This window comes from Pseudopodoces humilis, chromosome 7 (assembly GCF_049639895.1).
Source record: "Pseudopodoces humilis isolate 2021_Gansu_Grassland_sample_001 chromosome 7, ASM4963989v1, whole genome shotgun sequence".
Taxonomy (NCBI): Eukaryota; Metazoa; Chordata; class Aves; order Passeriformes; family Paridae; genus Pseudopodoces; species Pseudopodoces humilis.
The window spans coordinates 31,528,319-31,543,906 of NC_142206.1; the positions used below are offsets into that span (position 1 = coordinate 31,528,319).

The window sequence follows — 15,588 nt, forward strand, 5'->3', positions numbered from 1 at the left end:
ACTAAAGTGTATAGTAGGTATAATATGAAAATTGTCTCAAACTAATATTCCAAAGTATCTCGCTCAGAATTTTGATAGAAAGACTAGAACTGAATTTGAACTTCATGTACATGAAGATCTTGCTCATTTCTTCAGAAGCGTTTTTCTTTAGGATTTCCACACCTCATGACTCCTGTTGCGATTAACTTTGTTTTCTCAGGACCTTTTCTGAAGCTTCTTGTTTGTTCCCACCACAAGGAGCCAGGTCACCAGCTCCATTCCAAAGGCATTCTGCTGAAGGCTGCCCCTTGCTTACCCACTCACTCAGTCAGTGCTGCAGGGCTAACACAGACATCAGGCAGGTACCGGCAGTTCAGCTCTGGCACCAAAACCCCTCTCAAATCTCAGCTAGTGGTCAGTCTCAGCTCGTAACTAGGCCAATACAACCCAGTCTCGGAAGCCACAGCCACCAGAGGGGTTGAATCCAGCCACATCTGTAGCAGATGTGGTTTTGCTGAACCAAAAGAGAATGCCTGAAGATAACTTGTGTCCAAGCACCTGATGTTGACTAATACTTGTAAAGCTATTTAAAGACAAAGAATACAAAGTGTTTTTAATAGTTTTATAGTTGCTTAAAAAAAATCTTTCCTCTTTAAAGGATGCCAGTTCTCTCACTGCTTATATATGGGTAAATGTTAAGGAAACTTTTGGAGCGAGGTGTAGCCCAACAAAGGAGATTGCAAAAAAGACTTTCCTTATGTTTAGATAGAATGCATCCATTATGCTTTACAGTCAGTTCTGATTTGTACCATTGTCACCATTGAATACCATTTGAATAAAATTTTAAAATTTCCTTCAGAGGTACTGAGAACTGGAGAAATTCAGAGGTGTCTTCTAACCATCACCACTTTTACAAATGACAGTGACTTGCATGATGGAACTGATATTGGGACTGGCTTCTTCATGTACAAAACATATTATCTATTTCTTCCACTATAAGCCCTTCCACTAAAAGCCTTCTTAAGTCTCCACAGGAGTTACTGTTAAAGTGGAAATTTTCTCAGTATTATATTCTCCTATAATGTGTGTGCTCATTTGGAGTATTATAAATTTCCCTAACCATTTAGTATTGGGGTTGACAGCATTTACCCTTTAGATAGTCCTTGTCTCATCTCAGCTGATGGTAAAGCCTCAAAACAGAAGTAGCACAGACTGCATTGCTTAGTACATTGAAAACTAAATAAACAATGCACTAGCAAAGAACTATAGGAAGAAACAGTTCTACTCTACAGGGACACAGACTTAATGACCTAACCTGATGACTGGATGATCATCCCAGTCTAATTTCTAGTAGTTTATTGTTTACTCCACCTGTTCTCAGGCTGAAAGAAAAGACATAAGACATCAAATACAATAATTGCAATGCAATTCTACTGCATAGTCAAAAACAACCCGTGTTGCTCATAGCAGCCACTGACTTTTTTATCCCAAGCACACTACTTCCATGCAAAATTTAACTTTTCAGCAGATTTTTTAAGCACTAGACACAACAGCAATGGCTTTGAAAAGACAGAATTTCCTAGGTTACATCAATATCTGTATTTTCCCTTATTTCTTATACAAGAACAATTATGGCAGCCTGGTATTTCCCTGCCAGTATAGTTTCTCTTCCACTTTTTTCTTTTTCCACTGGCAGAAAAGAAGCATCTTAAAAGTCTTCCTGAAAGTTTTATTACAGAGGGCATAACACATGGGGTTAACAGTGCTGTTTACATAGCATAGCCAATATCCAAGGTGCCACAGTGTCAGGGGAATGCAGTCAGAGCAAAATGTGGAGATCAAAACCATGATATTATAGGGAGTCCATGTGATGATAAAAGCCAAAAGAATGGCACTTAAAGTCTGTGCTGCTTTGCGTTCCTTTATAAGAACCATCCGTTTCCTTTTGGTGATTTGGTTATTTATATTTGGATCCATGCTTTTGATGGAAGGGTCCTTTGACAGAGCAGCAGAACAAGGAGTTATTTTTACTTTTCGGCAACCGTTGTTGGCTTCCTGGGTGCCATCAGCCTTAACCACCAAACGGAATTTATAGGCCACACATTTTTTACTTCTTTGTACATGTTCTTTGGTAGGAGACAAAAAGTATTTCTGGTTCTCAAAATCACTTTCTTCAGGTTGGTCTTTGACAACAACATCTGTAGTCTCATTATACTCTTCTGCCTTACTTTTAGATGGACTTTTGTAAGTTACTTGGAAAACTGACTCAGTGGCAAGTTTATCCTCGTCTTCTGATGATGCGTAGCTGCTGCAGGTGGTTAACTGGTCAGCCTTAGCCCAGTCCATGCAAGTACTCGCTGCCTGGGAAGCCTTTGCTGTAGCTGATGTACTTCGACTAGATGAAGACCAAGAAGCCTGACATCTCTCCCTTTTTACTAAGTTTTGTTGTTTGCAACTGAAGCAAGATTTCAGAAGAGTTTTCTGAGGCTTTACTGTCTCAAACTCTGCCACAGACTCTGAGCCCTGCAGTTCAGCGAGGTCCTTGGTGCGTTTCTCTGTCTCTTTATAAATGCGGCAGTACAGAATGGTCATCACAGACACTGGAATGTAAAAAGCAGCAATTGCAGTACCAAAGGTAATAATGGGTTCATACAGAAACTGTATCTGGCACTCTTCAGGTGGTACTGTTCGTTCACCCACAAAGTACTGCCAGCATAAGATTACGGGTGCCCACAACATGAAGGAAATTAGCCAAGCCATACCAATCATGATGCCAGCTCTTTTGGGTGTGCGTTTGGCCCTGTAAGTTAAAGGCCTTGTGATGGAAAAATATCTGTCAAAACTAATGACTAGGAGGTTCATTACTGAGGCATTGCTAGCTACATAGTCCAGTGCTAGCCACAGGTCACAGGCAAGGCTTCCAAGAGTCCAGTGGCCTATGAGTATATAGGATGTATAAAGGTTCATAGAAAATATTCCAATGATGAGATCTGCACAGGCGAGGCTGAGCAAGTAATAATTGTTGACAGTTTTGAGCTGACTGTTAACCTTAAAGGATATCATTACAAGAATATTTCCCACTATGGTTATTAAGCTTACAATTGCAGTTACAGTGGCAATAGTAATGACTTCCCAGAGGCTGTGCCCTTCTAACTGCTTATGGTTGACGGATGAACTGTTTACAACAGTAGAATTGCTGAATAAATTGACTTCCATTCTTGTCCTTGGTGTATTGTCGTCAGGACCTTAGCACTGTTGCAAACTGCTTTCTGTACTCAGAAGCATCCTTTTGGAGATAGCTATAAAGATCAAAGGAAAAAAAGTGGAAATTTTAAGTAGCTCATTAAAGCATAGACTTCCATTAGTTACCTTGAAAACACTTGTGAGACAACCTATCATTATTTGTGTTCTCTTTTTAGCATTTTGATTGTTATTTCTAGTTGTGAACATAACTAAAACACATAAATGTGTATGCTAGGACAATGTGCTCTGGCATTTTATGACATTTCAAAATACAGTCTAACTATTATTTCATAAGACAGTCAACCACCCCAGATCTTACATTTTGAATACCTTAGGAATGGTCTACATATTCTCAAAGACAGACATTTAAAGTTTTACAGTCCAATAAGACAGTGTTGTTTCCTACAGCATTTAAAATGCATGCCAAGGTTTCAGAAATTCTGTAAAAGTCACCAACAGCAAAAAGAGAATAAGCGAGTACTGGATGCATGAATTAGGAACCACACTGGCATGGCAACAGCAAGAAACGAACAGGTGTTAGAAGTACTTGAGGCAATGGAGGGCAATTTTTGAGCAAATGAAGCAGGCGAACCCAAGAAGATGTTTGTAGAAAGAACTCTTATCAAGAGATCTTAGGACAGAGGAGACTGATAGGGTTAAGCGTGGAAGTACAGTCTGGGTAGTTTGGATGAGTGAATGGTAGGACTGAGGATACAGAGGACTAAACTGAAGAGGAAGAAACAGAAGACAAGCACAGTGGTAAAAAATGCAAATTTAATAACCAATTTCAAATACCAATTTAATACTTGCATAAGCAGAAAAAGGTGAAAACAGGACTACTCTATTAATGCATACATGCCACTGACATCCATTGCTTTCTACAATCCTCACTGACATTTCTTGTGCCAGTGAACCTGTATTAGGCAAAATTTCTTCCAAAGATACCTTCTGGGTTTTGAGTAATTCCATCACATCAGATGATGCTAATTACTTATTAAATGCTTAGTCTCACTAAACTGTGTAATTTTGAAATAGTCAAATAGAATTCAGTTTTTAAAGTCAGAAACGAAAGATAAATTATTAACAGATATTTCTACTGGGCTCTTAGCTAGTGTAAAACTGGTATGATCTCTTTTTTCAAAGCAGACATAGGTTCAGCTAAAATTATCACGAACCACCTATTAAAGTCCATTTCCAAGTCTTTAAGATTCTCTCTACATCAGATTTCTATTATATGGTCCTCCCAATCCATCCACATCACTTCTCTGTGTTTTCATCTTTCATCCTAACTCTCAGAACACTCTTTTCTTTGGTCTTGGCAAGTGTCTTTTATTAACTGCAAGCTTTTACAGCCTCTTTCTCACATCTGTCTTTTGTACCAAGTAGTTGTGTCCTGTCTCTCACCAGCTGAATAGATTTTTTTATAGCCGCTAGCTGAACTTTCAGAAAATCATGTAATTTTCTTTCATTGTCCTCTTTGTCCAGGGAGGTCACCAACCTTGGAGGTTTTTAAGAGGTATCTGGACCTGGAACTGATTTATTGGTTTGGGGGTTACAGTGGTAGTTCTGGGTTCTGGACTTGATTTTACAGGTCTCTTCCAACATTGATGATTCTACGACTCTCATTGCTTTTACTGTTTCCTTCACTTTTTCCTCAGGTCTCCTAAATATCCACAAAAGTTTCATGTTTCTGCTTCAAACCCTGCTTTAATGGTGATCTCTTATTGCGATGAAACTGGATAACGGTAAGTTTCCTGATGTACTGAGACTTCTGGCTATCATTCTTCTCAAAATGGTTCTCCTCCATCTGTGTGCATCTGTCATCCCCCATTTTATATATAAATGTTGGTGCATCTGTATTCTGCTTATACACAGCAAATACCAAGCCAAATTCAACAGGATTCTAGATCATGTATAGACCTTGCAGACTAGCAACAATCACTCTTTCCAACCTCCAGAGCCAAGCAGCCAAGAATAGCTGAAGTGTCACAGCAGTTCTAATTAGTCCTATGCAAAGAAAGACATTTCATCCTGGTTCTGCATTCTGGTAAAGCCTTCCCCGAAGTCAGTGCTGTCTTGATGGCTGGTGCACTGGCTTTACAAATCTTTACAAAAACTTGAAGGGTAGGAATTCATTTCATGTGAAACAAAGGTGTGTGGACCAGCTGAATGACTGTGGTAGGTAACTAAGCTGTGAGAGGAATCTGTGTTTATGCTACCTCACATGGCTTATGCTGCTTTTTCTGTTGACAGTCAGCAATGTTGTTCTGGACATTAAAAGCTCTGCGTGACTAAATTTTCAAGCATGGCAGTGTGGTAGTGGATTTAGCGTGGCAATGTCAGGACAATGAGGGCTGTTTGCTCTGCGATGGAAGGTGAGGACTGAACCTCTGGAATGGAAGGATGCCAAGGCAGGTGGGAGCTGAGTCCTGACCAAGAAATAGCAGGATGTGGATAAGCACATTTGGTTCATGTGAAGGCCAGAGACAGTGATAGCCCAGTGCTTGCACAGCAGGTCTGTAGTGATGAGGCAGGTCTCAGACCAAGCCAGGAAGTCCAGGCAGCAGATCCGAGTCAGAATCTGAGCCAGGATTGAGGAGATAGAAGGCCAGGTGTAGATATAGCGGCTGCCTGGCTGCGATGTAGAATAGGTGAGGGCCAGTGGTACAACCTCAGCTAAATGCAGTTCCCAAGGAAAAGGAGAGGGAGGCCCTCATTTCTAGCTTTCTTCAACAGGCCTTACCAGCAGAGCAGCTGGCCTTAGGCTTTTGCAAGATATCAGCTAAGGCTGATGGTCTTAAAAAGACACAGCTATGAATGTCAGGCACATGAATAAACCTTTACAAACTACATTAGCCTCTCACTCAGGGTTTTTTAAAAAGTAGAACAATTACAGATTGTTTCAACTTTCTGCCTTTTTTTGCCAGAAGGTGGCACTTGCCTCAGAAGAGAGAAGGCTGGAAATTGCATAGATGCTGTGTGGCCTGTAATGCTTTGTCTTTGCCATAGACAGCAAGTGTCCCCTCCCTCAGGTCACTTAGATTCCCTAACATTAGCAATTAGGAAGAAAGACTGCTCAAATTACACCATGTGGATTGCAGACTTCAGAGCAACAGGAGAAGCAGAAATCATTGTTGTTGTTGTTGTGACACAGATGTTCTTGGTTTAAACTGCCATGGGTTGGAGGAATACTGATAATATGTTATGGAAACTATATAATTTCTTAATACATTTCTAGAGCCTGTGAGTGGGACTTCTGTATGCTATGGTAACATAATTTATGTTAATTGTCTATCATAAGAGATGATAATAGGGAGATCAAAACTGAATTATAGAATCAAAATGCATGTACAGTATCATGACTTTGCTATGTCTCATAATTATTACTGCATGATGTTCACTCTTGTGAGTTGTAATGGTATTTATGTGCTGCCAGGAAGTAATGATATTTTTACAATCTATCTGTAAGAATTAATTAATGTGAGTTGTTAAATTTGTACCTAAATTCAGTTTACACTTATCTGCAGGCAGATTGTTCATGTCACAGATTAATTGCACCACAGATGCAGGCACAGCTTGGGTTCACCAGGTTTTATTAGCTCTATTTCATTCTGGGTCTGTCAGACCTGTGATGGCTGCATGAGTATTGATTGTTTGGATGTCTTTGCAATGTGCTTGCCAATGCTGCTCTCTGTTACTTTATTTATTTGCTTGTGTGCTAAGCTAATTTACAGATTTGCTGCCCACTATGCCCCAGAACTCAGCAACCCACAACACAGGTAGTTGTGCAGCTACAGTACAGCCCATGATTTTAAAAAAATGGGAGTTTTGGTTACATTTTGCTGGAATGACTCCTGAGTTTAAAAACCCTTCAAAACCAGATTGATGTTTTAATGTGTTGTCAAATGACAGCCTGTGTGTTCAGGAGGTATTGGGCTAGCTGTTGTTAGGAAACTGGTGAACTTTCCCAAGAACAGCATGGGTGGCTGTTTAGTTTAAGAAGAGCAGGACAAGCCAGCCTAGCACTATGGCACAAAGCTGCTCCTGTGTCTCTGCTCTGTGTCCTAAGTGGAGGATGCTTCTCAAGAGGCTGCAGAGTCAACTCACGGGGTTCAAGTAGCACAGGCATCTGTGTAACACCCTGTCAGCCTGGTGTCAGTTGCTTTTTCCCTCATTTGCTACAGAAAGCAAAGCTCCTGCGCTTGGGTCACAACAATCCCATACAGCTCTACAGGCTGGGGCAAGAGTGTCTGGAAAGCTGCCTAATGGAAAAGGGGCGGAGGTGCTGGCTGACAGCAGCTGAACATGAGCCAGTGTGTGCCCAAGTGGCCAAGAAAGCCAATGGCATCCTGGTCTGTATCAGAAATTGTGTGGCGGTCATCACTGCCTGCCCTGAACTCAGCACTGGTGAGGCCACACCACACCTGAGTCCCGTGTCCAGCCCTGCCCTACACGGACACCGAGGCGCTGGAGCGGGTCCAGAGAAGGGCAGCAGGGCTGGAGAGGGTTCTGGAGCACAAGTCCTGTGAGGAGCAGCTGAGGGACATACATTTGGTTAGTCTGGAGAAAAGGTGTCTCAGGGGAGACCTTACTGCTCCCTGCTACAGCCTCAAGGAAGCTGTAGTGAGGTTTGTTCTCTTCTCCCTGGTAGCGGGTGACAAAACAGCCTCAAGCTGCAGCAGAGGAAGCTGACATTGGGTATTAGGTAAATTTCTTCACCAAAAGGGTGCATTGGAGCAGGCTGTCCAGGGAAGCAATAGAATCACCTTCCTTGGAAGTATTTAAAAGCTGTGGGGCTTATGAGCATGGTTTAATGATGGAAGTGGCAGTGCGGGGTTAACAACTGGACTGAGTGATATCCAAGGTCTTTTCCAACCTAAACAATTCCATAAATCATCTGGCTTTAGCGAAGAGCTCTATTTTGTACACACTAAATGGCTGGGGCTTGTGTTTTTATTCATACACGCGGACGCGGTTTTGCCCTCCCTGCTCGCTGGTACTTGCAGGAGGTCCGGGCCCGGCCCGGCGCTGCCCGCGGGCCCCGCCGCCGCTCGCGCCCGCCGCCCGCAGGGGGCGCTGCCGAGGCCGCGCCGCCGCCATTTCCCGGGGCCGCGGCGAGCGGCCCTTTCCGGCAGTGGGCGGGACGGGCGCGGCCCCGGCGGCCCGCGGCAGGCGAGCCCGGTCATGCAGGCGGAGCGGGGCTGCAGCCGGCCCCGCAGGGAGGGGGCCCGGCACGGCCGGCGGCGGCCCGGCGGCGCACCCGACGCGGCGACAGAAGGAGGCGGCGGGGACGGCCACGGGCGCGGAGGAGGCGGGGGCCGGGGAAGAGGCGGCGCTTACGGGCACCGAGGAGGCGGGGGACGGGGCAGGCGAGAGCCTCGAGGTCGCGGGGCAGCGCCGCCGCCCAGCGGCCAGCAGCACCGGCGGGTAAGCGGGAGGAGAGCCCGCCCTCCGCGGCAGCCGGGGGAGGCGGAGCTGAGCGTTCAGGACTCCTTTGGGCTGGGGGCACGACCCTCCCCTCCCCAGCTCCTCCTCTCCCCTATCCTGCTCCTCCCCTTCCCGAGGTGGAGCCAGCCTGGCAGCTGTGCTGCAGCCTGTGGGGTGGGCTGCGACTATCGGCGGTATCGCCCGGGACAGCTCGGCCGCTGCAGCCTCTCTGTGCCCTCTGCCTGCTCTGGGACAGCTCAGCCTGCACACTCGATGTAGCATACACAGGGCTTTTCTAGCAGAAATACTTGTATAATTTTGCTCTGAAAAAACAAAAGTCTTGTTTGAAAAGTGCATCTGAAAAAAATGCATCCTCAGTTTGCAAATAGAGATGAAGAATTGTTGAGCATTTTTGGCACAGTTGTTTTAATGGTTGGACTCGAACGATCTTAGATCCTTTCCAGCCTTAACGATTCTGTGTTCAGAAGTTGAAATGAGCATGTGTCTTGTCTAGCCTGTGGTTCTCGCAGTGAAGGCAGGGTAACAGTGCGTGCCGTACATAATGGATATCTGTGATTCACTGGATGTAATTTGTCATTAATACAAGTTGATAGTTGTGCTTTGACCCATTATAAAACGTTTTAGCAGATTAAAAGTAGCACAGACATACCATTGTGTACCGCAGCTACGTATGCAGTTTCCTCTGGAGGTATTAAAATGCATTCTCTAACTCACCATGGTATGAGATCAACACCGTGCCTTTAAAAAGAGTTTCTGTAAAACATGCTTTGACTACTTCATTCATGTTGTTTTGCTTCTGTTAGCATTATTGCAACATAGAAACCATGGTTGTCCCTGGATTGGCAAAGAGATTGAAATGGTGACCTGATACTGATTGGTGTTGGTGGCACTGGGAGTCCTAATGTAGATGGACCAGCCGCTACCCCAATTCCAGTATCATGTTGATTAGATTCACTTTGACTTTTATGATGCCATGGCTTCAATTGAACCCAGTGTTTTATCCGTATTAGAACTCCCATGGCTGCTGGTGGATTTAAAAAATACAAAATATTAATTTTGTTATTGTACTTAGATACATAGTGGTCATGTTTTGGGAGATAAAATTGCAGCTTGATTGGTACTGTTACTTAGAATGCTGGTCAGTGCTTTCATATGTAAGCAATATAAATTGCTTGTGGACAGGTTTGGATCCTGGATGTGAAACAACAGTGTTCCCTCATAAGCTGCAGAGCTATGCAGGGGAAATTCAGCACCTCTGTGTATTAGCTGGGGAAATTTCTAACCTGGACTGATTTTTTTTCCCAAGTCATTCAACCCTGCAATTAATTTTTTTTCTTTTGGGACACATTACAATATGTTTTGCCACTGATCATTTTGTTATTGACTTGGATATGCTCTTATTCTTAGCCTAGCACAATGGCTTTATTTTTGGCTGAGGCTGTTATGATTTGGGACTTTAAAAGTGAATCAATAGTTAAGATTTTCTGAGAACTCTGCTACAGATTGTTCAAGTGTAATGCTCTTCCTGCACTGGAGGGTTTTGACATTAAACACTGTACTATCTCATAGCACACCTGCCACAAATTTCATGTTTAGCAGCATGGATGGGACTGGCTTCCAGCAGTCCAGCTGCAGCATCAGCAGCTGTGACAGCCTGCAGCTGCTGAATTTTAGTGCTACCTCTGAGCCAATCTCATAATTCACCACTTCTGGAGTAGGGAGGGCCTCTTCCTTCCGTCAGTGTGGCAAACTCTCATCTGACAGGGAGTTGCCCCCTTTTAATCCCAGCTCCCTAGTGTTCTCTGTGTTCAGCAGAGTGACTTATAATACAAGAGTGTACTACCTCAGTGGTAGGAGCTTGGCCCAGAGTAAACATTTTGTGTGAGCCAAGACCCCGCTGTCTTTCAGCAACAGGGGTCAAATCTTCTGAAGTGGTGATGTGTGAATTGCAAACCTGGAGAGTCAGGTAATAAGGCAGGGAGTGTGATGGTTTTACCACATTCCCTTGCCTTACTGTATGCTGAGATGCTGGAGTCTTCTTAGAAAAATAACTTTTTTTATTTCCAATGAAGTACAAATTGGCATTAAATTGCATAATGTTTTGGCAGCAATATTTCTTAGTCAATTGCATTCATGTAAAAGCATTGTCTTAAAATGTTGTATTTTAGGTGTTTTAATTTAATGGTTCCTAAGCTTGCATTTGAAGCTGCAGGAGGATATTGTTTCTGAGCCATACAAGAGGAAGAAGAAAGTGTCGTGGTGGTACATTCAGTTTGCAGTTTAATGGGACACACGAAGACTGGACATTGTTTGCTTTATGCTGCTGCTTACAGTCCTGTAATTCTTTTGTTTTAGTCATGGGTGATCAGCTGTGTTATTTGCAAAGCCAGGGAAGACCCAGAAATTGCTAAGTCAGTTCTCCCCTCTTCAGCAGCATGCTAAGGGAGGAGGAGATCAGGTTTGTATTCATGCTCTGCATGGTAGATTCAGTTGTGGCTCAGAGTCCTAGAGAAGAGAGCTTCATGATTTCTGTCAGCTTGCGAGAAGGTGTCTCTCTGAGTAAATTCCCAGCTCCACTTTTGAAACAGGATGCTGCCTCTCTCAAACATGAAATTGATTTAGAAACTGTGAGATAAAGTGTTCTTAGCCCTTGTGAAGAAGGAAAAGGATCTTCCACTTGTTATGTCTTTTTGTAACTAGTGTGCATGTTGATTTACTGGCTTGATTACTGAAGATTTTGTGTCCTCTCTTCAAAAATGAATGCCTAATTAAGACCAGCTGGTTTACCAAATGGCAGATTTCTTTGTAGATCTGTCATCTTGAATAATTTTACATTGTTTCAGTCTGCTTTAGTTCATATATGCTATATTAAATAAATAAAACACATTTGAAATTACTCATTTTTAGTTAAATATGGCATTATAATGCTAAAGTAAAAGGTCCGATTGACATTGGTCCAATATTATCTCCCACTTTTAGTCTAACTCAAAATTCATATTTTATGTACTGTCAGAATTTTAAAATTGCTCTAAGAGATATAGCATATTAAAATAGAATCAACTTTCTGAAATTGTAGATATGATGCTGGGTGTTATTTTGATGGTCCTTGGCCACATTTTTTGGGGGGGTTGGGAGTGGTTTAAGGAGATTTTCTTTTGTCCTTTAACTTTATTGTATTTGCAATTTACAAAGTATTCTTTTAGCTTTCTATTCAGTGGTAGACCAAGTATGCATGTGATGCATGCTACTACTTCAGTGCAGTTGGAATTGGCATGTCTATTTCAGTGTTCCTTTCCTGGCTTTGGGCCGTGTTGCAGTAAACATTTTATTGTTACAAAAAGGAGTTTAACAGATGGATTTTAGTGCAGTCTTTCTCTTGTGCTGTTTAGTTTTAAGATGGCATCACATTTATTTAGTATTTATTATATCTTCATTATATCATTCTTGTGGTCTATGCACATGTATAAGTGATCTAAGAGAACATCTAATGCTGTCAGCATCAGATAAATTTTCCTAACTAGTGTGAGCTAACCCTTTACAATCTAAGCAACTGCAAAAAGCAGTTGAGAGGCACAGTAACAAAAGTAACAAATACAGATATATTTGATTTCCTTTAGGACACTATAACAGAACTTGTGCAGATAGAAGAAAAGATTTCTGGATCTTGGGGACAGTCTTTTGACATTTTGTGTTAATGTTCTCAAAAGCAACTAGAAAAAACTTATTTAGATTAATGTACATCAGTTTGTAAGCTGTACTTAATTACTAATGAGGTGTGAAGAGCTTCTCAGAAGTTTCTCTACTGTGATTGTTCAGTGTCAAATTGGGGTTAGTTAAATGGGATTCTGCAAGGCTTCATTCTGTATCTGCTCGTGTTCAGTTTTCTATTAATAATTCCAGGGAAGGATTAAAATATAGAGTGTTAAACTTTGCAGACAGTGCTAAACTGGCATGAGGGTGGAGCATAGAACACAGTCTCAACAAATGAAAGAATAAGACTGCATTTGGTGTGATTCAAGGTAATATATAATACAAGCACATCTACATTGGAAAAATCTGTAGAGTGTGTGACTGATTAGGGTGCAATTTTAGAAGAGGACTGTCTGCTTAATGGATGAGAAGGTATCAATTAGTGATGCCATTACGTTGAAGAACTAGTTCTATTTTTGCAAGATTGGGACTATCTAGGGAAAGTTCAGAGGGAATGAATGAAGAAAGATACAAAGAGGATATGACCAAGGATGAGAGGCTGAAGAACCTGGTTCTTTCTCTTTTTAGTTTATTTATGTATTCATTTGAATTTTTTTTTTTTTCAGTCTGACAAAGAGGATGCTTTGGACAGGCCTGGTTAGCAATGTTCCATAAATTAGACAGGTTGATGCAAAGAGATCCATTTTAGACAGGACAAGAAGAAAAATATTATTAAGAAGTAAGAGGTTTAATTGGGGCTTTGAGAATAACATTTGTGACAGAAACATTAGATACTTTGTGTAGGAAGTACATGGGAATCAGGACAAAAAAATACGTATGGTGAAGGTTACTGAGCCTACTCAATAGACCTGCTGTGTAATTACTTGTCACAGCCTGACTTATTTTTCTCTTATTTTTTCAAGGCTGTCTGTGCAATGGAAAAACAAAAATGCTTTTTATACATCCAAAGTTAATTTATTATTTTTTGTTTTTAGACAATAGAGGAGCTGGTATTTTTACAGTGATGGGGACTTCAGAGTTTCATAATAGTCCCTAATTGTTTAGTGTGGAATGGTTTTGTGATATTTATTTTTATTAATTCAGCATATTTTACCAATTTTTCTGGCTGATACAGCTTGACAGATTTGTATTGAAAGCATCCCCTTACAGAGGTGAATATCATTGCTGCAGAGCAACTTCATGTCTGACTCTTTTCTTATAACTTCCTTGGAAAGAGCTTGAGGGCTTCTGCATTTCTGTCCTCACCTACTTAAACGCTTTTGTTCCTCTTTTTTACTCTCAAGTTTCTGGGGTAGTAATTTGGTAGCTTTTTGATAACAGGTCCCAAATATTTTCTGGTTTAAAGAAATGACTTTCCTGGCTGCATATTTGGTTAATTGTGTGAAACACAGCTTTCAATCATAATCTTATTTATATTTAATTATTGAGTAAAGTGGTGTGGATTTTATTCAGAGGAAGTATAAAATGGCAATCATTTGAATATTGGAGAAGAACTTCCCGTCATATTTAACGGAAGACTTTAGAATTTCGGGAAGAAAACTTGTCAGGTTAAGAATGCGTGTATCCATGCATGCATCCGTCCGGCCGATGATCCAGGGCTATAAGGTACCAGTAGGTGGTGCAGGCAGCCCGGCCCTTGGCGTTGGCGGCTCCCTTGCTGGGAGGAATTACGTGGTTCGGAGTCAGGATGTGTGAGCATCATGGGGTTGGAATGTTCTTCTCATCTCAAGGTGCTGTTTTCTGAAGGTACAGCACAACATGTGAAAGTCACATGTACGTGAGTGATTAGGACTTGCCCCTGGGTCTTCGAAACACAGCTGTGAAGTAAAGTTATTTGTAGGAAGGGTACACTTTGTAGTTCTGAGCTAAAAATCTTGTGCTGCTGGGATGTTTGGTCCCACAACACAATACAGGAGTTTGTTTGGGTACATCAAGTTAGAGACAGTAAGTATTTCTGCTGAAATATCAATAAATTTGTAGAAGTAATGAATTTGTTAAAAAAATTATGCCATGCAGTGCTGCTGCTGTTTTTCCATACAAAAGTAACTGGGTAGTTTCAGGAACCCTGTTTTGAGTTTTCAGCCAGTCTAATAGTGCTGCACAGTCTTTTGTAGCAGTCAGAAAATTTCACTGTATTAAAAAAAAAATTAAATAAATGCAGATAATTGATTCAGTGGTGATTTAGAGACTTAAAGTACGGAAGAATATTTCTCACAGGTTTTCACAATCACAGAATTTCAAGCCTGTGTGATTCAGTGTTCTATGGTAAGGCATAGAGGGGGTGTCCATTTATTTCCCACTGTTCTCTTTCATGTATGCAATTCCTCTGTATTATGTGTATGTAGGGGGCCTGGGGGGAGGGTTGTGTTTTCTGTTTGTTTTATTTTTGAAAATAAGACTTTAACTTTTCTACAGGTAGACACCTTAATACACTGCTGTAAAACCATAAATCTGCTGGAGTGTGTAAGAACCTAGCCTTAAGGTTCTGTTTCTATTCCTGTTTCTCTTTTCCCAGAGGATAATTCTACTTTAGAGACTGTACAGTCTCTCTCCTTAACCCTGAAGCAGCCAAGGTCTTTGTCTTGTAGGAACAGAGTGGTGATGCTGGGCTACAGTTCTTCCTGGGCTCTTTCACTGACATGTTGTGAGGCCTTGAGTTTTTTGTGATTGCCTGACAAACTAGGGGTTTTTGCTGGCTTGGTTATTTTTTTGGATTTGCTTTGGTTGTTGGTTTGTTTTTCTTTTTTTTTTAGGTTGACTTTTTTTTTTTTTTCCTTCAGCATCCTGTTCCAGACTGCATTATTCACATTATACTACTTTTCTGGCTTCATTGGTGTATTATGTTCCTGTTAATTTGTAACCAAAGGTGGCATGCCCATGGAAGCATCAGAAGTGCAAATGATCCCATCCTCAGCACTTATTTTTTTTCCACTTCAACCAAATTGTTAGCAAGGATGTTGCGGGATTATTGTCTCAGATTAAAATGTTTTTGTAGAGACAAAATTTAAAAAGTGTGCTAATCAGAAAAAGTAGTTCCTTCAGTGTTTTTGGTGTGGCTCTTGGTTTGAATTGCTGTCATTGGCAGGGTTGTGATGCATATTTGCTTTGTGGATTATACTTGGGTGTAATATTAGTGAACTCAATGTGATTTCACTCCTGAAGGAGTCACAGTTGAAACTGTCCACCAGTTGTCCAGAGAGCTGACCA

The 15,588-nt window shown here is 41.6% G+C and overlaps 2 protein-coding genes across 2 annotated transcripts in view; one reads left to right on the plus strand and one right to left on the minus strand.

Annotated features, from left to right (window-relative positions):
• Positions 1 to 1,608: 1,608 nt before the first annotated feature.
• CHRM5 (cholinergic receptor muscarinic 5) overlaps positions 1,609 to 15,588 on the minus strand; it is a 44,309-nt gene continuing 30,329 nt past the window's right edge. Inside the window, exon 2 of the mRNA XM_005520342.2 lies at positions 1,609 to 3,278. Coding sequence (XP_005520399.1) covers positions 1,609 to 3,195 — 1,587 coding nt within the window. The 5' untranslated portion in view covers positions 3,196 to 3,278. The remainder of the gene's footprint in view (positions 3,279 to 15,588) is intronic.
• Positions 8,407 to 15,588, plus strand: part of AVEN (apoptosis and caspase activation inhibitor) — an 88,027-nt gene continuing 80,845 nt past the window's right edge. Inside the window, exon 1 of the mRNA XM_088058062.1 lies at positions 8,407 to 8,649. Within this exon, the coding sequence (XP_087914188.1) occupies positions 8,407 to 8,649 (243 nt within the window). The remainder of the gene's footprint in view (positions 8,650 to 15,588) is intronic.